Raw genomic sequence first — 25,849 nt, 5'->3', positions numbered from 1 at the left:
GTTTGTCCCAGTTTGTCCCAGTCCCTCCCAGTCCACGCGCCTGCGCACTGGAGCCGTGGGGGCGGGGCCTCGCCAGGGCCACGCCCAGATGGGGGAGGGGCACCAAACGGGGGCAAAATGGCACCGAATGGCACCGAAATGGCACCAAGTGGCAAAAAGTGGCACCAGGTGGCACTGAATGGCACTAAAGGGACAAAAGTGGGACCAGGTGGCACCAGAGTGGTACCAGATTGCACCAAAGTGACAAAAAATGGCACCAGGTGGCACCAGAGAGGAACCAGGTGTCACTGCATGGCATTAAATGGCACCGACTGGCACTGAAGGGACAAAAAGTGGCACCAAATGGCGCCAAAGTGGCACTAAAGGGACATGAAGTGGCAACAAATGTCACCAAAGTGTCACCCGGGGGGTGCCAGGTGGCATCAAAGTGGCACCAAATGGCACCGAAGTGGCACTAAAGGGACATGAAGTGGCACCAGGTGGCACCAAATGGCGCCCAAGTGGCATAAAAGTGACAAAAAGTGGCACCAGGTGGCACCAAGTGTCATTACAGTGGTACCAAATGGCATTAGATTGGCACCAGGTGCCACCAAATGGCACCAGAGTGACAAAAAGTGGCACCAAAGTGGCACTAAAGGGACGTCAAATGGCACCGGGTGGCACCAAATTGCAGCAAATTGGAGAAGAGTGGCACTGAATGGCACCTGAGTGGCACCAAAGTGGCAAAAATGGCACCAGAGTGGCACTAAAGGGACATCAAGTGGCACCAGGGGGCACCAAGTGGCACCAGGGTAGCACTAAGTGGCCAAAGTGACACCAGGTGGCTCTGAGTGGCATTAGAGTGGCACCAGGTGGCACCAAATGGCACCGGAGTGGCACTGAGTGACATCAAATTGTCACAAATGGCACCAAAGTGGCACCAGGTGGCACCGAGTGACAAAAATGGCACCAAAGTGGCACCAAAGTGACATAAAATGGCACCAGGTGGCACCAGGTGGCACTAGAGGGACATGAAGTGGCACCAAAGCGTCACCAGGGGGTGCCAGGTGGCACTGAGTGGGACCAGAGTGGCACTGAGTGGCACTGAATGGCATTAAAGCAACAAAGAGTGGCACCAAATGGCACCAAAGTGTCACCCGGGGGGTGCCACGCGACACCAAAGTGGCACTAAAGTGGCACCAGGGTGGCACTAAAGGGACACCAAGTGGCACCAGGTGGCACTAAGTGGCACCAGAGGGACATGAAGTGGCACTAAATGGCACCAGATGGCACCAAAGTGTCACCAGACAGTGCCAGGTGGCACCAAAGTGGCACCGAGTGGCATCAGAGTTGCACCGAGGGGCACCCAGGGACACCAAGTGGCACCAAAGTGACAAAAATGGCACCAAATGGCACCAAAGTGGCACCAAAGTGACAAAAATGGCACCAGGTGGCACCAAATGGCACCTAAAGGGGCATAAAAGTGACAAAAATGGCACCGGGTGGCATTAAAGGGACATCAGGTGGTACCAAATGGCACCAGAGTGGCACCAGGTGGCACCAAGTGGCATCAAATGTCACCAAAGTGTCACCAAGGGGTGCCAGGTGGTGCCAGGTGGCATCAAAGTGGCACCAAATGGCACCAAAGTGGCACCAGGTGGCACCAAAGGGACACAAAAACGGCCACGGGTGGCACCAGGGTGGCACCAGCCCCCCCCAGTGCCCCCAAAGTGTCCCCAAAGTGTCACCCACAGGTGTCTCAGTGTCCCCAATGTCCCCCAATGTCCCCCCAATGTCCCAAAATGGCCGCCAATTTTTAGGGACAATTTTAGGGACAATTTGGGGACATTTTCAGGATATTTGGGGACATTTTAGGGACAATTTTTGAGCAGAATTTGGGGGCAGTTTGGGGACAATTTTGGGGACAATTCTTGGTTTTATTGGGGAAAATTTGGGGACAGTTTGGGACATTTTGGGGTCAATTTTAGGGACATTTTTGGGGACAATTTGGGGTAAAATTTGGGGGGGATTTGGGGACACTTTGGGACAAATTTGGGGACAATTTTGGGGACAATTCTTGGTTATTTTGGGGAAAATTTGGAGACATTTTGTGACATTTTGGGGACAAATTGGGGGAATTTTAAGAATATTTGGGGACATTTTGGGATATTTTAGGGACAATTTTGGGGACAATTTTGGGGACAAATGGGGAAATTTGGGGGAACATTTGAGGACAATCCGGGGACATTTGGGGACAGTTTTGGGACACTTAGGGGACAATTTTGGGGTCCGAATTTTGGGGGCATTTTTGGGATATTTCAGGAACAATTCCGGGAACAAAATGAGGAAATTTTGGGGGATTTGGGGACAATTTGGGGACGTTTTAGGGACAATTTTGGGGACGTTTTAGGGACAATTTTGGGGAAAATTTGGGGACATTTTCAGGATATTTGGGGACATTTTGGGGACAATTTTGGAGTTGAATTTTTGGCAAATTTGGGGACAATTTTGGGGACAATTCTTGGTTATTTGGGGGAAAATTTGGGGACAGTTTGGGGTCAATTTTCAGAATATTTGGGGCCATTCAGGGATATTTTGAGGCAAACTTGGGGCATTTTGGGGCATTTTGAGGGAATTTGGGGCCAATTCTGGGACTGTTGGGGTCAATTTGAGGCATTTTTGGGACATTTTGGAGATAATTGGGGCAAATTTGGGACATTTGGGGACATTTGGGGTCAATTTTGGGAATTTTGGGGTAAAATTTAGGGGGAATTTGGGACATTTTAGGGACAATTATGGGACAAACTTGGGGCAAACTTGGGGCGTTTTGGGGTAAAATTTAGGGACAAATTGGGGAAATTTTGGGACAATTTGGGGACAATTATGGGGAAAATTTGGGGTCAACTTTGGGGGCATTTTGGGACATTTGGGGACAATTCAGGGTCAATTTGAGGCAATTTGGGGACAAATTTGGGTCATTTTGGGACATTTGGGGACAGTTTTGGGGATTTGGGGGCATTTGGGGACAATTGAGGACATTTGAGGGGCAATTTTGGGATATTTTGGGGGCCATTGGGGACATTTTGGGTTTAATTTTGGGGAAACTTCGGGGCCTTTTGGGGTCATTGCAGTAATTCGGGTGAGTTTGGGTCATTTTGGGACATTTGGGATTTTTGGGGGAATTTTGGGATTTTTTGGGTTCACTCACAGCAGGGTCAGTGCCAGGAGTTCAATTTGGGGTTTTGGGGAATTTCTGGGACTTTTTGGGGTAAATCTTGGGGGTTTGGGGTCATTTGAGGACATTTTTGTGTCACTCCCTGCAGGTTCAGCATCCGGGGGGAATTTGGGGTGAATTTTGGGGTGAATTTGGGATATTTAGGGGTGAATTTTGGAATCTTTTATGACATTTTTGGGGTGAATTTTTGGGTAAATTTGGGGGGTTTATGGGGGTGAATTTGGGACATTTTGGGGTGAATTTTGGGGTTTTTGGGTCACTCACAGCAGGGTCAGTGCTGGGAGGTGAATTTGGGATTTTTGGGGTGAATTTTGGGATAAATTTGGGATTTTTGGAGATAATTTTGGGGTAAATTTTGGGGTGAAATTTGGATTTTTTGGGGGTAATTTTGGGGTGTGTTGGGAATTTAGCTGCTAGAGACTGGAAAAGTACAAAGCCGTGGCTAATTCCAAGTCCTGCACCTGTGAGATAGCGTGTCCTTGGGCCTAGCTGTAGTAGGATAACAAATAGTGAAAGAGACATGAGAAAAGAGAGATGTAACCTCTAAGGAATGAGGAAGAGTTCATGGTATAGTTTAACCAATAGATTGCTTGGCTTACAGAATATTCATGAGCTTATTATTTGCTGTGTAAGTGTTTGATGCTTTCTTCAATAAACTGGACCAGTGATGAACCACCTGGTGTCCTGGTCTCCTTCCTACGACAAATGGTGACCCCTAACGCTGACCCCTCGTCTCGACTAAAAGAAAAAGGGGGAAAGAATGTCCCACGGTCGAGGAAGTTGGAGCTGGGTCCTTTTCACAGCCGGGACGGTGCTGGAATTTTGACGCACCCTTGGGGTTCACATCGGTGACTCAAGCCATTTACGTGCTGCCGGAGCCTGGAAAGCTGCAAGAGCGCTCAAGAAAGAGGTATGTAAAGGCAAGCAGCATATAAGTTATTCACCGGGTATCTAGAATGGCGAGGGGTAAAGGGGATAGATTTGTTATTAGCCTACGGATACGCTGAAGAAATTTTCCTTATCCCACATACGGTCTATGAACTCTCGGAACTGAGAAAATTTGGGGATATACTATGGGAAGCAGTGTTAGAAGATGATAAGTCAGCAATGAAACCGAGCAAGCCATGGCGGGTGATATACAATACACTTCAGCATGTTTCTGAGTGCAAAGCAGCAGCTGCGGCTCAGGGCGGCCGCAGGGCTGTGCCGCTCCGAACTCGGCATGGGCGCAGCGGCAGTAGTGGTGGCAGCCGCGGGGGGAACGACCCGACCAGCGGTGGCTGCAGCGGAGTCAGCCTGCCGGCGAGTAAACAAAGAGCCCAGCGCGGGGGGGTTCGCCCGCTCCGACACACCCGCCGCGGGACTGGAGCGCTTTTTCAAGCAGGAGCGCTTCTCCCTCCGCCCTGCAGCGGGCAAAAGCTACAGTTTGAGATCTAACAGCTGTAATGAATCTGACTCTTGTCAACAAAAGAAAGATTCCTAGTACAATTAAGAGACAAGTGATAACAAACAAACGACACCAAGGACCATTGCGCCAGCATTTCTCACCTAAGTTAGAAAAACCCTTTTGTTTTTCCTAGCAGGGATTGTGAAAGACAAATCAGCATAGTGAATGCGGGAGTCAAATTTGGGCCGAATTGCCTCAGCATTCGTTATGCTGTCTTAAAATCACCTGTATTAACAGAGACTTTAAACATCAGAATCACAGACTTTAATCGGTGGAACATTAAACTATGAAATTATATTTTGAAAAATTTAAAATTTTAAAAATGTGTTAAAGTGGTTGTGTAAGTAAGATTTAATGAGTGTGTTTTTTGTATTTTTTAAGCTTTGTTTAGATGTGATAACTGTAAAAGCAAGCACTGAATTCAAAAGAATTTCTCCACAAGTATACTTTGAAAAAAACCTTTTTATGTTTAAGTGCATTTAAGTATAAAAATGCTGCAGCAAATACGTGAAGAAACTTGTTTTAGTTTAGTATTTTAGAATCAGGCCTGTAAGTTATAGTAAATGCTATATTTTATTTCTATAGTAAGTTTTATTTGTTACTAAGTAGTTTAAGTTAAATTATCTATTAAGTGCCGTTAAATGTTAAATATTGTTAAGGTTTAGCTTTGTTAAGTTTAAATGTTTTAAGTATTTTAATTCGAGGTACTATTAAGTTTAAATGATGTTAGATAAATTTATGCTTTTATGATAGATGTTTATTTTATGAATTGTGTGCAAGGTGTTCTTGTGTGAACATCAGAGAAACTTTAGTTAGAAGAGACAATCAGAAGCATTTGTGAGTAAAGCTGTTCCTGTTTGAAGCATATCTGCTGTTTGAGAATAGAAAGCAAACTTACTAGACAATCGACGCAGATGAAACCTGCGCACATGTTACTCCTTTAGCTTATTTTTGTATGTTGTATTAGCACACCTGAGTTTTGTTTGAGCCTTGTAGCACATAGAATCCTTTTTGTATCTGTTATATAGCATATCTTATAAATAGTGATAGCCTTTTCTGTTTGTTTCCCTGGCTTAGATCCCTTGTAAGGGAGAAACCTTGCTAGCTGAGAATATTGTTTAGTTGTTAGAATTGCCTATTTTTGTGTTGCAAAGAGTGTGACACAGTTAGCCCAAAGAATTTTGCTTTTCTAAAAAAATAATAACAGGGGAGATGTTGGGAATTTAGCTGCTAGAGATTGGAAAATTACAAAGCTGTGGCTAATTCCAAGTCCTGCACCTGTGAGATAGCGTGTCCTTGGGCCTAGCTGTAGTAGGATAACAAATAGTGAAAGAGACATGAGAAAAGAGAGATGTAACGCCTAAGGAATGAGGAAGAGTTCATGGTATAGTTTAACCAATAGATTGCTTGGCTTGCAGAATATTCATAAGCTTATTTTCTGTATAAGTGTTTGATGCTTTCTTCAATAAACTGGACCAGTGATGAACCACCTGGTGTCCTGGTCCCCTTCCTGCGACACCCCCAGACAGAAGAAGATCCCTCCCCCAGAGGTTGGGAGGAGCTGAAGTAACATGAGGCCTAACCCAGGCTGTCTGTCCCTCTGGGTTCGCAACCAGCATGGGCCGCAGGCTCACATAGCATTGCGCTGTCCCTTTCAGACCCGCGACAGATGTCCCCACTGGATCCAGGGGCCACTCTGAGGGCCAGGCTGAAAGGGAGAGAACCATGATGTCAGCACCGCTGTTGAGAAGCCAGCGGAGGTGGATTTCCGATGGCGTCGCACCAGGAACAGACAGGGTGCACAGCATCTCGAGACGGTCCTTTGTCAGGACAGCAGTCCAGCGAACTTGAGGCGGCCCAGTGGATCCAAAGCCACCAGCTACATGCAACTGGTCAGCTCTCCTGCCAACAGAGGACTTAAAAGGAACAAGTTGAGCAAGTCGCGTCCCTTTCGGGATCGTGACGGGAGGGGGTGGGTGTGGAGACCATGGCACAAATCTGCCCTGTGAAATCTGCATCAATGAGCCCAGGGGCACAATGATGCCCTGAAGGGTGGCACTAGATCTCCCCATCAGGAGAGCACTCATGCCCCCACCCAAGGGATCAAAGGCATCCAGGGGAACCTTGTGTATTTTACAGGATTCTAAGACAACTGTTGCAGACATCCACACCTGCTGATCTGCGCGTGCTGGCAGCAAGTCGGCAAAGGAGACCTCCATCGGTTCCTGGGTATGGAGAGAAGCTTGTGTCTGGGCACATCCCTGCTGCACGCTCCACTTCACATTTGCCGAGCACGGTAAAGCCTGGCCATTAACATCAACAGTCCCCTTGCAGATATTGGACATGTGATTCGACCTTCCACACCGACCACATAAGAACATGGGAAATCTGAACTTCTGTGCTTTCTTCCCCTGCTTCTTGCCAGCCTGCGCAGTCCCCTGCTGTGGCTGCCTGCCCTGTGGTGCTGCCCAGAGTGGCTGCACAGCGGCAGCCACGGCAGCCAGCTTCCAACTGAGGGGATGATGTCCGCACAGGCCTCCGCCATCTGAGAGACAGTAGGAAAACCAGGCAGAGCCACTATAACCCTACTACAAACATCATTCCAATTACACCTCACATGGTTTGCAATCACAATCCTCTTTGCCACAGGATCAGGAACCTGCCTCTCCACAGACGCAGTCAGCCTTGCTGCAAATGCCATGAAAGGCTCATCAAATCAACCCCCTGGCCAATGGTCGCAAACGGCTGCCTCGGAGCAGCCATTTCCAGGGTCTGAACAATCGCTGCCATGCCCAGTGCGTGGCACTGGTCAAGCACAAGGGGATCGAAGCCAACGTGCCCCTGAGCATTTTCATAAAGCCCTGTGCCCAGCAGCATGTAAGTGACATCCACATGCCTGGGGTCCTGCGGCGCCAGTGCAGCATTCTGCACCACCGCTTGGGCCACCAAACGAGCCCACTTCGTCTCAAAAACATCAAACTGCACGAAGTCAAAAAGAGAATGTGCTACACGACAGAGGTCATGAGGTGTCAGCACATCCATAGCAACCCTCCCGAGAGTCTGCATAACCTCAGCAGACTCCAAACCATGCTGAGGAACCACATCATGGACTTCCCTCTCCAGCTTATGCAAAAGTGGTTCATGGGTGTTATGAGTAACACCCCTGAGCATAGGGAAAGCCTGGGGACCTTCCGACAAAGCCACATCACCTGCTGTGTCCCAGTCCTTGAGCCCCACAGGGACAGGAGGAGATGATTGACTGGAAGCCAACTCAACACCACTCGGCCCTGCACCCCTTGCAGCCAGAGGAGCCCCCTCCATGACCCTGCAGATGCCTTGAGGAGGCAGGCTCAGACATCTCATTGGACTTAGTTTTGGCTTCTTGCCAGAAACGTTCGGGGTTCCTCGGACGCATGGTCACCTGGCACCACGGAAAGTGTCCACAAATTCGGTGAGGAAGCGCCACGGCCCCAGGCACCCACCGGCCTCCCACCAGACGTGTTGGCATTCACACTAAAGGTAAATACCTCAGCGCCCTGTTGTGCCACAGCCCTGGCAGGGGGCGCCTTGGTGGGCACAGGTGCCAGCACGGCCTGAAAACCCAGTATGGACTGGGATGATGTGACGGTGGTCACAAGGGTTTGCAAGATGAGAGAGAGACAAGAATGTTGACTCCATGATCAGAAGGCTTGATTTATTATTTTATTATATATATACTACATTATAACTGTACTAAAAAGTAATATAAAGGAAAAGGTTTCTCAGAAGGCTAAGCTAAAAATAGAATCGAAAATAATGAATAACAAAGATCTGTGTCTCGTCAGAGAGCAAGAGTAGCTCTGCTATGAGTGGTCAGTAAATCCAAACATCCACAGGAGACCAATCAGGGATCAACCTGTTGCATTGCACAGCGGCAGAAAACTATTGTTTACACTTTGTAACTGAAAGCTCTCAGCTTCAGGAGGAAAAATCCTAATGAAAGGATTTTAATGAAAAGATGTATTCAACAGGACGAGACCGGCGCAGGGCCCCTGTCGCTGACATGGAGGAGGGGAGAGGTGCCGAGAGAGGTGCAGCCCATGGAGCTGCATCACTGCAGAGCAGCACAAGGGAGCCTGGCACAGCCAAATCCACCCCGGGGGAACCATCGCCATCCTCTGTGTTGGACCCGTCCCTCAGCACACCGTCCCAGGCTGGGGAGAGAGCTCCACATTGCACAGAAACTCAAACTTCCCCTCGTCCATGTCCGAGACAGAAGGGCTCCACTGGGAACTCCGAGGGGTACAAGAACCAGACCCCCGCCAAAGATCCTCACACTTTTTCCACTGCACCAGCAGCGACCCCACGTCTACGGTGCAATCATCAAAGAGGGCCTCCATGAGGCGGACCCCCACGAGAGACCACTCCTCCTTGGAGAACGGCTTTGCAGAGTCCGAAAAAAGCCCTCGCTCTCGGGTCCACAGAAGCAATTGCTCAAATTCATTCCAGGAAATAGAAACCTGTTTCCACTCCAGGACCCCCCCTTCAGAGATCTAAAATGAGAGAATCCTCCTTGAAACCCACAGTGGTTGCCATTACCCCAAGAACAGCAGGCAAAGCACCAAAGAGGGGTGACAATAAAACCTCACCGGCAATCTGGACTCTTTCTCAGCCTAGGCTGCAGTACACTTTGGCACTCCCCTGATGTCACTTGAGGACAGGAAAGAACAGAAGTGCACACCGCTGTTCTCAAGGTGAAGAAAAAATGTGAAGTTTATATTCTGACTCCAACATTTATAGTTTTCCAAAAGTGACAGCGGATTGGAGGGTGACAGTGACACCTCTCCAATGATACTGGTCAAACCAACAGCCCTTCAACTCTCTCCTCCTCCATAAAAGGAATGCGAAACAATGAATTATTTACAGAAAGTGTGTGAGAAAGTTCACTAGAAGAATGTCAACATCAGAAGGCTTAAAAAATGTTAAAAAACCAGGATGACACAAGTTGGGCTAAACTTGACCTCTGCTGACTGCTTCTCTGGTGACTGCCCCTGCACCACTGGGGCTCACTTGTTTCCTTCCTACGGAGACCATTGTGACGCTGCGGAACATTGTGGAACCAATGGGCCATGGTGACACTTAGGGACTGTGGAACCAAGAGGAACATTGTGACTCCGCAGGGTACCATGGATTCCAGGGGCCACTGTGACACTCTGGGGCCTCGTGGAACCAAGGACATCTTTCTGTTCTCTTCGAACCAAGAACATGTGGCCCAGTTGGGCCTCACGGTCCCAAGGGACCAGTGTGAAGCAGCAGGGCTTTGTAGAACCAAGAGGCCATTGCTGCATTTCAGGGCCTTGTGGAGCCAAAGGGCCATTGTGATCCTGCAGGACACTGTGGATCCATGGAGAACATTGTGGCATTGCAAGGCTCCATGGAATCAGGGAGACCATTGTGACCCTGCAGGGTCTCATGGAAGGAAGGGGCCCTTATGACACTATGGGAAGTTGTGGAACCAAGGGAATCCTTGTTGCACTACTGGGCCCCAATGGAACCAAGGGGCCATTGGACACAGCGGGACTTCATGGAACCAATAGACCATTATGGCACTGTGGGGCCTTGTGGAACCATGGAGACCATTAAGATCCTTAAGGACTTGTGTAATCAAGTGACCATTATGACACCTGAGGGCACCATGGAAGCAAGGAGCCATTGTGACACTGCAGGGCCCTGTGGAACCAAGGGAACATGAAATAGGTGTGGCTGCCTTGGCTTCCCAGGGGTCACCTGACAGGTCTGCCTGACCTTGGAATGCTGAAGGCCATTCCTATCTGCCCCTGAAACATTGGGGCTCTGGGCTTTTCTTTTTATGGAAAAGAACTCTTCATTTTTTCCAGGAATCCATGGCCAAAGTTCCGATTCCACCTCCAAATATCTGTGTATTCAAGGATTGCTGCCAGACAAAAGTTGCCAGGACAGACAAGTCTGGCTGGTCATTGACTCCTGAGTGGCAGCACTCATCTATTTTCCAAACACTGGAAAGGGCTCTCTGCTTTTCTTTGTATGGGAAAAAAAAATCCCTCTTTTCCAGGCACAAATGTTCTAAATTAGAACTCCGCATTTGTAATTTCAAATATCCAAGGGTTGCTCCAAGCAAACCTGCCAGGACAGACAGATCAGGCTTGCCTTGGCTGCTGATGGCTGCTCTTCATCAGCTCCTGAAACATTGGGGCTCTGTGGTTTCCTTCCTACGGAGACCAATGTGACATTTGAGAGCCTTGTGAAATGAAGGGGCCATTGTGACACTGCAGAGCCTTGTGGAACCAAGGACAGCATTGCGGCTCCGTTTGGCTGCATGGTCCCAAGGGGCCAGTGCAAAGCCGCGGTGTGGGAGTTAGCCCAGCTGTAACTCAGAGTCAGACAGATTTTACCCTGGAAGAACTGGGTGTGAGTTTCAAGTTCTAGGAATCATTCCATTTACTTAGGGTGAGCTTGAGATTTTTCCCATAAGCCTTTAGTTTTGTTATGCTAAGTTGTCCAAGTTCTACTCCTGTATTGGTTTATTGGTTACTTGTTTCTTCTATTGTTCTACTTTTCTAGCCCCAAGTGTCTATGTTGTGACTCCGTCTTTGTCTCAGGTTTTAGGATACTGCGCCTCGTACCGTGCTCGACTTCTCCATATTTATTATTTTTCACCCTGTAATTAAAGTTCTTTTTGGGAAACTCCATCGAACCCACTCCTTTTCATTTTTGCCACCCTTGCCCTGCTGAAGTCAGGGACTCAGAGAGGTTTGTCACAGCCACCCTCATTGTGACATTTGGCACCTGAACAGGCACCATGACATTCAGGCCTCCCTGGGTCAGTCACGTCAGCTGGGGTTAGCTGATGGATAGGCCAGTGCTCCCCAGGATTTTGAATTGTGCGAGCCTGGCGGATTCATTGTTGCTTCAAGGGACCTCGGCCCAGGATCAGCAGGGGCAAAAACAGTTTCACCTGCATAGGATTTGAAGGGGGTTTGGGGAAATGCAAGACATTTATTGCCCATTTTGCCACTGTGTTTTTACAATATGCACCCAAGTCCCATTATTGATTTGGTGTGCTCTGGTGGCTGTTGCCCCTAAGGCGGAGAAGGAGAAAAATGGGCAGCCAGATGTCCAAAGTAGAAAGGAGCATATATAGATGCTTTAAGTTAGTTCTAACAGATCATGACAAAATATTTTCAAAGAACAAATTAAAATCAATCATGAGGTGGATCATTAAAAATTTCCCAGATGCCTCTGCTGATGAAATCCATACCACTGAATTTTAGGACTCAGTGGGGACTTAAACTGTACAACCTTTCGATCAAAAGAGAGCCCATTGCAGCCCACATGCTCCCCATCTTCCACACCATCCTTGAGACCCTTCAGCAGCAAGCAATGTCTCAAAAACTCAATCCATTGGTAACTCCTAACTCAGAACCTCCCATCAAACATGCTTTTCTCAGACCTTCCACAATGGTCCAAGATGGCAATGGCCGCGTGGTCTTGGAATATCATGCCCTGGAGACTCAAGATGGAAGGAGCCTGAATGTGGCTTGGGAGCCGGATCATCCTCCCTCCATCTTGGCTCCTCCACTTCCTGCTACCACAACCTTCTCTTCTGCCCTGAACGAACCTCAAGACTCCATCCCCACAACTGTGGGTCATGTCCCTACTGTCAATCATTCCACTTTCACCCTGGGCAATGCCTCCAGAACTCTACCCCAGAAGTCTGCCATCGTAAATCAAGGCCCTTCCTCCCCAACACCTGACAAAATGACAGTGCCTTTTGCCTCACCCTCCAGCAATAATATAACCCTATGGTCACAGATACTAAGCCCAACTGTCACACTATTTCTAATCCAAATGTTTCTCCTCCAAGTTATTCTTCCTCCCCGGAAGACAGTTTGGATTCCCCAGAGCCACCTTTCCCCTCAACCCCAGAAGGTGCCTAGGAAAGGATTCGGAAGGAAGCAGTTAAGAAAGGACACTGGCAAAGAGTCTCAAAACTCCTCATTGCCCCCATATGTTATGAAAGAAGGCGGCAGAATCCCAGCTATCAGCCATTGGTTTACGGGGAAATCAAGGATCTGTTTAGGGCAGCTAAAGACCATAGGAAGGACTTACTTTGTTTTAATGACCTAATGAGGGCCATGTTTACAGCACATCATAACTGCCTATGATTTAAAATGTATTAGGACCATGTTGTTGTCTCCTACAGGATACAACCTGTGGGAAGGGGGATGGAAGTGTTTACTAAATCAATTAATAGTAGACTATGCTAATAATGAGGAAAGGGCAGAATTGACAATCAACCATTTAGCTGGAGAAGGACAGCAAAGCCGACCAGATGATCAAGCAGCAGGTGTCCCCAGAGAAGTATTGGATGATATCAAAGAGATGGCTTTGAAAGCTTTAAATCCAGGTATTGCATCATAGTACCCCCAATTTTGATTACCTTGGGTGGCTGCAGCTAAAGCTTTAGGACAATCAGACCATCTTGGGTGCCTGTTAAGTGAGTAAACCAATGCTACTCCCTCACACTGAGTGGCCTGCTCTCAGACATAGAGACCATCAGACATGCCACCTTGCAGAACAGCGATAGAGTTTTTACTCTGGGCACAGGGGCATGGCTGTGTAGACTCTGAGGGCATGTGTTGCATGAACCTCTCCAGCCGCAGTGAGTCAATCCACAAGAGCATTCAAGTACTGAATGAAGAGTTCAAGAAGCTTCAAGTGGAAAACAAAGACTGGTTCAATAAACTCTTCCAGTCCAAGGGACTAAAGGGTTGAATGATGTCTATCTAAAACAGGACATTTAATTTTCTTAGCTGTTGTTGTATTGTTATCTGTCTCATGTTTGTTTGGATGCTTTTAGAAAGTCTTACAAAATTCTTTCAGTTCCATCTTGATAGTAAAACAGAAAGAGGGAAGATACTCAACACAGGCTCCTCATGGACTCCTTGGAGGAGAGAACTGGAGGTCTGGACGGCACAAAAACCTTTCAGATACTCAGTGTGGGCAAGAAAATCCTTAAAATTACCTAAAAGTATTCTTAAATCCATAAAGTACGTTAAAAACCTTAACCATTAATGAGCCCCCCTGAGTATCAGTACAAAGCTCTCCTGAGACTCGTTAAAACAGAGAATTGGGGCCATGATTGCACAAACCTCCGACAGAGTCAGTATCAAAAGGGAAACACCAAGTACCTTAAAATAACTTATATAAGCTGAAGTACTAATGAGCCCCAATGAGTGTTGTTACTGAGAAAGCCTCTCCAGGGACTACTTAACGCAGATAATTGGAGGCCATGATTGCACAATCTCAGAAAATCCAAGGCAAAAGCCAAACCCAAACCCAATCTGCAGTCCCTACAGGGAGCATTAAGGATTCCCCAGGGCCATCGCTGAGCAAGGCTCCCCAGGGACTCCTTCCAGCAGATCCTTGAGGCCACTGGGATGTGGGTTAGGAGGGGATACTGAGGGCAGGACAAGGCATTGACAGTGCCCAGCCTGGCTGGGGCTATGCCAGGAGGCCCCAGGGCCTCAGGACAAGGTGTCTCCTCACAGCCCTTGGTGGCAGAGACACTGCTGTTCCCCAGGGCACCAAGACTTGCCTTCTCTTTGTCCCCACCTGTCATCACTGCCTCCAGTTCTCTGCTCTGCCAGGGGCCTGGGGACACTTTCTCAGTTGTGTTCCTCAGTGGGACCCATTAAAAGTCCAAGAAACTTTGGAGTTGGATTCTGCCTTGGAGTTCTGGAGAGGTTTCTTCAGCTCCCTCTCAGGGACTGATGTTCAGGGCCTGAGCACAAAGCCCCAGAGGCTCATTAATGTCCTTGTGCTGTGTCTGTGCTGCTGAGCTGGGCTGGGCTTCTGGCACAGAGGCAGCTCCTGGTAACCAAGAAAAGATTCAAAAGCACATTTCTCTTGATGAGCAGCTTTTCACCAGCCCAGCAGGGCTGGGGCACTGCCTGCAGCCACCCCAGGCACAGCACAGAGGCACAGAGAGCTTCAATCAGTCAGGGCTGGGAAGGGGCTGAGAAGTGCCTGGGGCAGAATCACTGCCAGCCCTTGGCACAGGAACCTCTGGCTGCAGAACAATGCAGCTGCAGCTCCTGGAGCCATCTCCTAAAGCTGGAACATCCCAATGCCTACAGACCCTGTGAGTACATTCTCTGATTGTCTCTTGTGCAGAGCAGCCAGGGGTGCCCAGGGCTGTCCTGCAAAGCAGGGTCCTGCAGCCCAGGGTGCTGTGCTGGGGCAGGGAGTCTGCTGGCTGCCAGGGACAGCTCTCAGCAGCCCTGGCAGCTGCTCGCAGCATGGGGGGACAAGGTCTGGGTGGGAGGAGACAGCTGGTCAGGCTTGGAAGTGTTTTCTTTGTGTGATGAGGATGCTGCATTGTTCAGGACTGCTCCCAGCATGACATTTAACTATAGAATATTTCCAAGTAGGTTATACAGGAAGCACAGCAAGTCTGGGTCTGCATAATTTGGAAAATCTTGCTTTTTTATTCTACTGCTTTCTCTTGCCAGGATGAAAAATTGCACATTGATATTAATCTCTCAGTTAAGGTTCAGAAAAAGAAAATAGCTTTTTCTCAGATCTTACTAAGCCAGGCAGTGACAGAAACCTGTACAGGGCCCCCTAGAAGCTGCATCAGTTTTGCTTTTTCAGCCTCCTCAGGGTTGCTCTGAAAGAGCCATCAGAGCCTGGAGAGCCAGAGCTGCCCCTGGGCAGTGTCTGAGCTTGGAGGGGTCTGCAGGGCAGAGCTGAGTCCCCAGAACTGGGCTGGGCTCTGGCAGCACTGGCAGAGCCCAGCCCTGGGCACAGGGAAGCAGCGGCTGGCAGAGACAGCTCCAGGCAGCAGCACCCTGAGCAGGCAGGGGGGGAAAGTGCCCACAGGCTGTGCTGAGATATTTAAAGTCCTCTCCAAACCCAAGTATTCCATGATTACTTTTCTTTCAGATCCCCATGCCAAGACACAGAAAATGTCCAACAGCAGCTCCATCAGGCACTTCCTCCTACTGGCATTGGCAGACACACGGCAGCTGCAGCTCCTGCACTTCTGCCTCTTGCTGGGCATCTCCCTGGCTGCCATCCTGGGCAACGGCCTCATCATCAGCGCCGTAGCCTGCGGCCACCACCTGCACACACCCATGTTCTTCTTCCTGCTCAACCTGGCCCTCACTGACCTGGGCTTCATCTGCACCACTGTCCCCAAAGCCATGCACAATTCCCTCTGGGACACCAGGAACATCTCCTACTCAGGATGTGCTGCACAGGTCTTTTTCTTTGTGTCCTTCATCTCAGCAGAGCTTTCCCTTCTGACCATCATGTGCTATGACCGCTACGTGTCCATCTGTAAACCCCTGCACTACGGGACCATCCTGGGCAGCAGAGCTTGTGCCCACATGGCAGCAGCTGCCTGGGCCAGTGGCTTACTCAATGCCCTCATGCACACGGCCAATACATTTTCCCTGCCCCTGTGCCAGGGCAATGCCCTGGGCCAGTTCTTCTGTGAAATCCCACAGATCCTGAAGCTCTCCTGCTCCAAATCCTACCTCAGGGAACTTGGGCTCATTGCATTTAGTGTCTGTTTGGTATTTGGTTGTTTTGTGTTCATTGTTTTCTCCTATGTGCAGATCTTCAGGGCTGTGCTGAGGATGCCCTCGAAGCAGGGACGGTACAAAGCTTTTTCCACCTGCCTCCCTCACTTGGCTGTTGTTTCCCTCTTTGTCAGCACTTCAGCATTTGCTTACCTGAAGCCCCCCTCCATGTCCTCCCCATCCCTTAATCTGGCCCTGTCAGTTCTGTACTCAGTGATGCCTCCAGCACTGAACCCCCTCATCTACAGCCTGAGGAACCAGGAGCTCAAGGCTGCCGTGTGGAGACTGATGACTGGATGGTTTCAGAAACATTTAACTGTTGGTCAATTTCTGCAAATCACTTGTAATAAAACTCATTTTTGATACTTCTTGTTGGTTTCATTTTGGAGATCTGTTTCCTTTGTTTTAATATTTTCATATTGTCAACAAAATAAAGCCATTCCTTGTGCCATTTCTCATTTTGTTTCTCTCCACTTTCCCTGTGGCCACAGACTGTGTCAATGAGGAGCTGCACTGTTGGTGGCTTTAAATGAACTAAAGGATCTCCCAGCAAAGTTTTCTGCAGAGATGCCCTTGTGTTGCCTTCTCTGGAGCTACAGCCTGTGTGCAGGGCTTGGGGCAGATCAGGGCTGGCCCAGCAGCTGTGCCCAGCAGCAGCAGCACTTGGTGTTGCCAGGGCTGCTTCCGTGGCCCTGCCCTGCTGCCCTCCTGGCCCTTGTGTTGCTGTAGGGCCTGAGTGCTCTCGGGGCTGGGCAGAGCCCTGGGGGTGGAAGTGCCGGGGCTGCAGCAGGGACAGGCCAAGTAATATAATTATTTCATAATATAAATAATTTGTAATATAAATAATCTTTGATAGTTCTTTTGGCTTTGTTCTTTTTTCCCCTGTTTTAGTTTTTCAATATTGTCCATAAAATAAAACCATTGTTTTGCCATTTCTCATTTTTTTTTTCTCCACCTTCCCTTGAGCCACCGATTGTGTCAATGAGGAGCTGCACTGTTGGTGGCTTTAATAGAACTAAAGGATCTCCCAGCAGAGTTTTCTGCAGAGATGCCCTTTTGTTGCCTTCTCTGGAGCTGCAGCAGCAATGTCTGTGTGCAGAGCTGGGCACAGATTAATGCTGAGTACAGCAGCCCTGCTCCTGCTGGCCACACCATTCCTGATCCAGGCCAGGAGCCATTTGCCTTCTTGCCCACCTGGGCACTCTGCTGCCTCATGTCCAGCCTGCTGTCCATCACTCCCTGCAGGTCCCTTTCTGCCTGGCTGCTCTCCAGCCACTCTGTCCCCAGCCTGTAGTGCTGCAGGGGTTGTTGTGGCCAAAGTGCACAACCCAGCACTTGGACTTGTTAAACCTGACCTTGTTTGATTTGGGCCCTGGATCCAGCCTGTCCAGAGCCGTGTGCAGAGCCCTCCTACCCTCCAGCAGATCAACACTCACATCCAGTTTGGTGTAATCTGCAAAGATGTCCTTGGTTCCATGGGGCCCCTCATTGTCACAATGGCCTCTTGATTATCCCAGGCCCTGCACTGTAACACTGGTCTCCTTGGATCCATGAGACCATGTAGAGAGACAATGGTCTCCTTGGTTCCATGGTGGTCCAAAATGTGACAATGGACTCCTTGGTTCCATGGGGCTTCACAGTGTCACAATGTTCTCATTGGTGTTGCAATTTCACAGTGGCCCCTTGGTTCCATGGGGCCCAAGAGTATCACAATGGTCCCATGGTAACATGAGGTCCCACACTGTCACCATGGTCTCTGTGGTTCTACAACTCTCCTCAGTGTCACAATGGACTCCTTGTTTCCACGAGGCCACACAGTGTCACAACATTCTTGCAGATTCCTTGAGGCTCCATCGTGTCACAGTGGTCCCTTGATTACACAGGATCCTGCAGTGTCACGATGTCCCCTTGGTTCCATGAGGCCCTGAAGTGTCACAATGTCCCCTTGGTTCTGCTGGGCTTTGGAGTCCCCCAATGCTCTCTTTGGTTTTACAGTGTCAAAATGGTGAAACTCCTTGGTTACACAAGGCCCTGCAGTGTCACAATGGTCTCTGTGGTTCCATGAGGACCCAGAGTGTCACGGTGCACTCCCTGGTTCCATTTGGCCCTACAGCACCACAGTGGATCCCTGGTTCTGTGGGGCTGCATGGTGTCACCATGGTCCTCTTAGTTCCACGAGGCCCTGCAGTGTCACGATGGCCCCAGTGTCCCCCAGTCATCACAGAATGACAGAATCAAATAGCCTGGAAAAGACCTTTGGGATCATTCAATCCCACCAATGCCATAATACTGCCTCGTCACCCAGACCATGCCACTAAGTGCCACTGGAGAGGGACAGTGACTCTGCCACGCCCTCCCTGGCCAGCCCATTCCAATGCCCACTCACCCTTTCTGTGAAGAACTTCTTATTATCCAGCCTGAACCTCTCCAGGTGCAGCTTAAGGCTGTGTCTTCTTTACCTGCCCTCCAGCCGATCCACACTCACACCCAGCTTGGTGTCATCTGCAATTTGTGAATGGTGGACTCGATCCCCTCAGCCAGATCATCAGTGAAGATATTAAACAGGACTGGGCCCAACACAGATCCCTGGGGGACATCACCAGTGCCTGGACACCAGCTGAGTGCAGCACCATCCCCACCACTCTCTGAGCCCAGCCTCCAGCCAGCTCTTAAATCTCCCAAGCTGTGGGCTGCAGCTTTTCCAAGGAATGCTGTCAGAGAGTGTCAAAGGCTTTGCTGAAATCCAAGTACACAACATCCACAGCATTTCCTGCATCCATAGGTGGGTCACCTGGTCATAAAAGGAGACCAGGTTGGTCAGGCAGGACCTGCCACCCCTAAATCCACACTGGCTGGCTCTGATCCCTCGGCCATCCTGTGGGTGCCCTGGGATGGCACTCAGGGTGATCTGTTCCATAACCTTGCCGGGCACCCAGGTCAGGCTGACAGGCCTGGAGTTCCCCAGATTCTCCTTCCAGCCCTTCTTGGGGATGGGCTCACACTGGCACCTCCAGTCCTCTGGGACCTCCCCACTGAGCCAGGACTGATGATAAATGATGGAGAGCAGCTTGGGGAGCTCATCCACCAGCTCGTTCATCCCCCTAGGATGGATCCCATCTGATCCCACACACCTGTGAGCATCTGAGGGGCTCAGCAGGTCAGCAGCTTGTTCCTCCTGGATCACAGGGGCTGTTCTGCTCCCTGTGCCCACCTACCAGCTCAGGAGAGCACTTGTCCTGAGGACAGCCTGTCCTAATATTGAACATTGAGACATACAAGGTATGAAGCAGCTCAGCCTTTCCTTATCTTTCATTACTATATTCTCCACTGTGTCAAAAAAAGAGTAGAGGTTCTCCTTATCTCATATTTTGCTAAAAATTTATTTGTAGAAACATTTACTACTATTTTGCACAGAAGTGGCCAGGTTAAGCTCTAATTGATCTTTCACCTCTCAGCTTTTCTTTCTGCATGACCTAGCAAGATCCTTAAACATTTCCTAAGTTGCCTGACCTTTTGTCCAAAGTTGATGCTCTCTCTTTTTTCCCCTGAGTTTGCACAAAAGCTCCATGGGCAGCCAGGCCAGTCATTTTCCTCACTAGCTCATCTTTTGTCACACTGGGACAGGCTGCTCCTTCCCCCTTAAGATTACTTTCTTGAAATGTGTCCATCCTTCCTGGATCCCTAGGTTTCTAAGGCCTGTGTCCCCTAAAAAACTCAGTACCAGATTTAGTACTCCACCCTTCAGCATCCTAAATAGATCAAAGTCTGCCCTTCCTAATTCCAGTGCAGAAGTTTTGTTGCTGCCCCTCCTTCTTTCACAGAACATTGAACACTTGATTATTTCATGGTCACTGTGCCCCAGGCTGCCTCCGAGCCCCACATCTGCCACCAGCCCTTCTCTGTTTGTGAACAGCAGCAGACAGAGCTTTCCTTGGCAGTGGGAGTGTTACCAAAAATTCAGTAAAATAGAAAACTACTTAACACCAATGTAGCATTAAGAAGCAGAATTCTTTATTCAGCTGGATGCACGGGGGAGAGCTCCTCCCGAAGCTGTGCATGCTGAGTACAGGAAAGTTTCTGATTATTTTCTGTATTTTGCACACATATTCATTGATTGTCCTAGACTAGACATACATATGATAATAATTTCCCCAAAATCTATAACATATTTCCCCTCCCCTTTATCCATGTGTTCTTCCAGACCCTGGGGGTCTCTCTGGTGGTCCCTGGTGGTCGTGGACCCCAATGTTCCTTTGGGCCTGGCTGAGCTGGCAGGACACTGAGGCTGGTGAGCTTCCAGTTCCCCTTCTCACACAATGGGCATTGTGTGGTTTCTGTAGGCCTGGGGTTTTGGAGAACAAGGTCTGGGTGTCAGCTCACCTGGTGGAGACAATTTATCATCTGCTAACATGAGGTCACAGAGTGGGCTTTGACATCACAGAGCGGGTTATGTGAGGTGTTTGGGCAATATGACATCATATACTGCCTCTGTGACATCACAGAGCTGGCTGTGACATCAGAGGGCAGAGGTCTGACATCACAGAGCAGACTGTGACACCACAGAGTTGGCTGTGACCAGCTGTGACCAACCATCAGAGATCAGCTGTGTGACATTGGAGAATGGGCTGTGACATCACAGAGCAGGCTGTGACATCAGAGATCAGCTGTGTGACATCCCAGCAGGGCTCTGTCAGGTCACTGGGTTGGTCACTCTGCCCCGGCTCCCCCTCACAGTTTCTCCCAACAAGTCCAATGCTGTTCATGCCCAGCAGGGTCCCTGTGCCCCAGGATCCCCCCGGCCCACCTGGAGCCACAGCCTCCACCAAAGAATGTTCCCCAGGATCCACCCCAGAGCCTGACATGGGGACAAGGGGCCAAGGCTGTGTGACCAGGACATCAAGGACGTGGGTTATCCAGGTCACTGTGGCCTGGATTGGGTTGCCCATGGCAGGAAAGATGTCTGGCAGGTGGAGCAGGGTCTGGGAAGGGCCTCCAAGGTGGGGCTGGAGCCCTTGGGCTGTGAGCAGAGGCTGAGGGAGCTGGGCTTGTCCAGCCTGGAGCAGGAAGGCTGAGGGGCTCCTCATGCCAGCCTGGCAGCGCCAGCGAGGAGGGGATGGAGAACACAGAGCCAGGCTCTTCACAGGGAGGCCTGGTGGGAGACAAAAGCCAATGGATGGAAGGGGAAAGAGGAGAGATCAGCCGGGGCATGAGGAGATGAAATGAGTCAGGCTGGTTTCAGCATTTCCTCAACACCAAGAGCAGCCTGACCTCCCATCTCCATCCACCACTGACAGCTTGGCAAATCAGGAATTGTTGGAGCTGTTTTGCACCCACTCCAGGATGAGCATTCTGATAGAAGAACTTAATTGTTCTTTTGTCAGAAATTAATTTTAGTATGGAAATCACCTGTGAATGGTGGACTCATCAGATGCTGCTGGGACGTTGCACATATCTCAGGGAGGATTGTGATTGGTTTGAAATGGTGTCCTGTTCAAGTGGGGCCTCTTTGCCATGAAGAGAAATTTTCTGTGCCTCTGAGTGTCACCAGTTCCACATCCCCCAAAAGACACAAACGTGATGAGTTGTGGTTCCCACTCCAGTGGTAGCACTTGGACCTCCCTCCATAGCCAGAGCAGAGCTCCCTTATCCCACAAAGTCCCTGGCAATGCAGGGATGAAGGAAACAGGACAGACTGTGGGGATCAGGAGCAGGGTAGGGTCCGGGATTTGGGGTGGTTGTAAACCCAGGGTAGGACCCGGCCCTTGGCTGTGGTGAACCTCATCCCATTGTCCTGGGCCCATGACTCCATCCTGTCCAGATTTATCTGCAGACCTTCCTGCCCTCCAGCACAGCCACACTCCCACCCAGCTTGGGCTCACCTGGGAACTGACTGAGAGTACTCTCTATGGCCTCATCCAGATCAGCAATAAAGAGATTGAACTGACCTAGCCCCAGTTCTGAGCCCTGGGGACACCCCTGGATGTGACTCCAATCCTCAGCTGCTCTGAGTGCCAGGGGTTGGATGAGGGAAATGGTGAGGAGGAGATGGAGACAAAGTGTGATTGATTGTCAGCCATGAAGGGTCTGGATATTCATATCTGTTCAAACTGCATGAAGAGGTGCTGGGGATCAATATCAATTGGACATTGCTGATATCAATCTATGAGCAAAATAAGAAAACAGGAAAAAACAATTCTCTCTGCATTGTTTTAAATACAGGATATTCACATTAAATAGACTTCTGTAATCTGTCTAATTAACCAAAAACCACTTTTATTATTTCCAAGGGCTTTTCTTGTTCAGGTGTGTTTGGAACAAATATTTATTAGCCTTTTACATTGAATTTCTGAATGGAACACCTCAAGAAAAAAGAGGCCTCTGGAGAAATAAAATTCATCATCAACCTCCAAGTGGCTGAGAATCGCCATCAGAACAGCAATGAACAGAAATGGGCACAGCTTTTTGGCTGCCCCAGCTTTGGCATGGGCCCTGGGCCTGGAGCAGGAGCAGCTCTTGAGGGCCCCAAGGACGGGGCTCTTGTGCTGCCCTGGGCAGATGGGATGGCAGCAGGGGCTGCAGAGCTCTCAGCACCTCAGCCCAGGGGCAGCAGGGCAGCCAGGGAGCCTCCTTTGGCCTTGGCCAAGCACCTTCCCCCATGGCGGGGACTGAGTCCTGTGGCAGCTGCAGCTGCTGCTGTGCCCTTGGCAGGGGCTGAGGCCGTGGGGCAGTGCCCAGAGCAGCCTGGCCTGAGCAGAGCTGTGGAGCCAGAGCTGGGCTGGGCTGTGCTGGGCTGGGGAGAGGCCCTTGGTGCTGCCCAGAGCTCAGGGCAGCTGGCAGAGCTTAAAGGGAGCTGGGCTGGGCTCAGAGAGCCTGGCCCAGAAACCATCAGTGTCCATCTCAGCCTGGCTGAGCGTGCAGGGGCAGGACTGAGGCCCGGCCTTGTGGGGCAGGGCCAGCACCTGTGCAAGGCATTGCAAACAGGCAAGTGGCCCAGAGAGGAAGCTGCTCTGTGCCCTTGGTGGCATGGACAGAGCAGGGAGGGGCCCAGGCCATTTGCCAGCACCAGCCTCTGCGCCCATGCATTGGCAGCCTTGGCTGCTGAGCCCAGCTTTGGCCTGGGCTGAGTTTGGCTGTGGCCCAGCTCCATCCTCCTGTGGGGCTCTGGGCCTGTTCCCAGCCATGGCCGGCCCTGGCTGCCTCCCTGCTGGCCCAGAGGCCAGCAGAACCCAGAGCAGGGCTGTCTGTGCAGCCCCACAGGTGCCACGGGCTCTGCAGGAGCTGGCAGAGGCTGCCCAGCAGGGAGGCCATGGGGCACAGAGCCCCAAGGCTGCTGTGGGCACCACAGCACAGGGGCCGTTCCCAGCCGCAATGCTCCTGGCCTGGGCTGGGCCTGCACAGGGGCTGGGCCACCATGGCTGGTCCAGCACAGGGCCACAAAGGGGCCACGCAGCCGCTGCCGGGGCTGACAGCAAGGCCAGGCACACACAAGCAATTGCTGAGCATGGCCCATGCTGGCCAGGCCTGACTGTGCCAAAGGCAGAGCTCAGCTTCCCTGGGGGCAGCAGGAACAGTCCAGAGCCCAAAGAGTCTCCATGGCTGTGCTGGAGACCAAGGCTGCAGGAGGGAAATGCAGGGCTGCTGCGGGATGGGGAGGGCATTGATTTACAGCACACATCTCAGCTCTCTGATGATCCCAGCACCATGCTGGGCCCTGTTTCAGACTGGAGCAGAGCAGATGTTAATGGGACAGGAGCCCTGTGGGGCTGTCAGGGACCTGTAGCTTGCATGGTGCTCTGCTCTCCCTCAGGTGCTCTTGGAGAGATGCAATCCCAGCTGGGCACCTCAGGGCACAAGTTGCACTGCCTTTTCATGGACACACAACTGATATCTGCCTGGAAAGGGGCTCAGGTTTTAATACCTGTTAGTTCCATAATATACAAGCAAATATTGATTATCTGTGCAATTTGAGTACTCTTAAGGAATGGCAACCTTTTCCCACCAGAAACGGGGATTTCCTGGAAGCGTACTGATGGCAGGAGAAGAAATATTGATCTTCCCATCTACTTGTGTCACCAAGAATCAGTCTATTATTTTATCCGTCTCTTTTCCATCAAGTGCTTCCATCTCTCTTGGTTAAATGGCCATGTCTAAGGACATCTCTTCACCAGCTGGATATTTCTTCTTCCCACTGGTCCCAGATTTCCTCCACCCGATGCTCTGTGATCATTCAAGTGCCTCAAAACTGACTGGTTTCATGCTTTGAGCTTCAGGGAGTTGCCCAAACTTTCTGAAATTTAAATAAATATCACATAAGGCGACATCTTAATTGTCTTTATATCTATCACAGAATTACCTTTTCTTATATCTATGTCTAAAACTGTTCCTGCATAAAAATCTGTTAGGGATGGTGGACATGTCAGATGCTGCTGGGACATTCCAGAGAGCTGAGAGAAGAGCTGTGATGGTTATTAAACTGTTCAAATATTCAATTTGTGTTTGTTGGCACGAAACCTTACTGTGCCTCTGAGAGTCACCAGTCCCTGAGCCCAAAGGACACAAACCTGATGAGCTGTGGCTCCCACTGCAGGGGCTGCCCTTGGACCTTGGCTCTGTGCAGGAGAGCTCTTCATCCCATTTCTCTCTTTTCCACCCTCTGGGTGTGGAGGGAGCTCCTCACTTCAGTGTGTGACTCGTGTGTGCAAAAAGGAAATCTGGGCAGAATTGGGGCAGGGAGGGTTTGCACGGGAGGATCTGTTGGGATCTATGCTGGGCACAGAAGGTGTTTTCCATCGCTCTGAGATGTCTGCTGTGCAAAGTGGATTTAATACCTTGCAGAGGAATGATTTTGGCATATGATGGAGCTGTGCCTTCCCTTGGCTTTGTTGGCTGACAAGAAATGAACATCCCTCTGTGTCTCGGGCAGCTCCTTCTCCAAGGAAAGCAGGTGGGAGCTGGAGCCAAGGAGCTGAAAGCTGCAGGTGCAGCCTGGGCTGGAGGGAGCTCAGATTTGCACAAGGCTGCTCTGAGTGCCAGGGCTTGGATGGGGGAAATGGTGGGGTGGGGGCAGGGACAGAGTCTGATTGATTGTCAGCCATGAAGGGTCTTATGTCGTAGAGAACTTTTATGAAAAATCCTTTCTTTAGGATTTTTCCTCCTGAGAAGCTGAGAGACCTCAGGAACCAAATGTAAACAATGATTATCTGCTGCTGTTGAAGGCAACATGTAGATCTCTGATTAGTCTCATGTAGTTGTTTGTAATTAATGGCCAATCACAGCCCTGCTGGCTTGGACATGGAGCTCGAGCCAGAAACCTTTGTTATAATTTCTTTCTTTTCTTTTCTTACCTAAGCCTTCTGATGAAACATTTTCTGCTATTCTTTTAGTATAGTTTTAATGAATTATATATCGTAATATAATAAATCAAGCCTTCTGAAACATGGAGTCAGATCCTCATCTCTTCCCTCATCCAAGAACCCTTGTGAAAAATGTCACAGTTTTGATTTTCATATCTGTTCCAACTACATGAGGAGGTACTTGGATTCAAAGTCAATTGGAGATTGGTATTAACAGGGAAAAAAAAAA

The 25,849-nt window shown here is 49.9% G+C and overlaps 1 protein-coding gene across 1 annotated transcript in view; it reads left to right on the top strand.

Moving 5' to 3' along the window:
* Nucleotides 1-15,760: 15,760 nt before the first annotated feature.
* LOC134433874 (olfactory receptor 14J1-like) overlaps nucleotides 15,761-25,849 on the top strand; it is a gene marked incomplete at its 5' end in the record, with an annotated part of 33,301 nt that continues 23,212 nt past the window's right edge. The window contains one exon of the mRNA XM_063182575.1: nucleotides 15,761-16,537. Within this exon, the coding sequence (XP_063038645.1) occupies nucleotides 15,761-16,537 (777 nt within the window). The remainder of the gene's footprint in view (nucleotides 16,538-25,849) is intronic.

This window comes from Melospiza melodia, unplaced genomic scaffold (genome assembly GCF_035770615.1).
Source record: "Melospiza melodia melodia isolate bMelMel2 unplaced genomic scaffold, bMelMel2.pri scaffold_28, whole genome shotgun sequence".
Taxonomy (NCBI): Eukaryota; Metazoa; Chordata; class Aves; order Passeriformes; family Passerellidae; genus Melospiza; species Melospiza melodia.
Note: the sequence above shows the minus strand (reverse complement) of the source record. Positions and strands in the feature narration are given on the sequence as shown.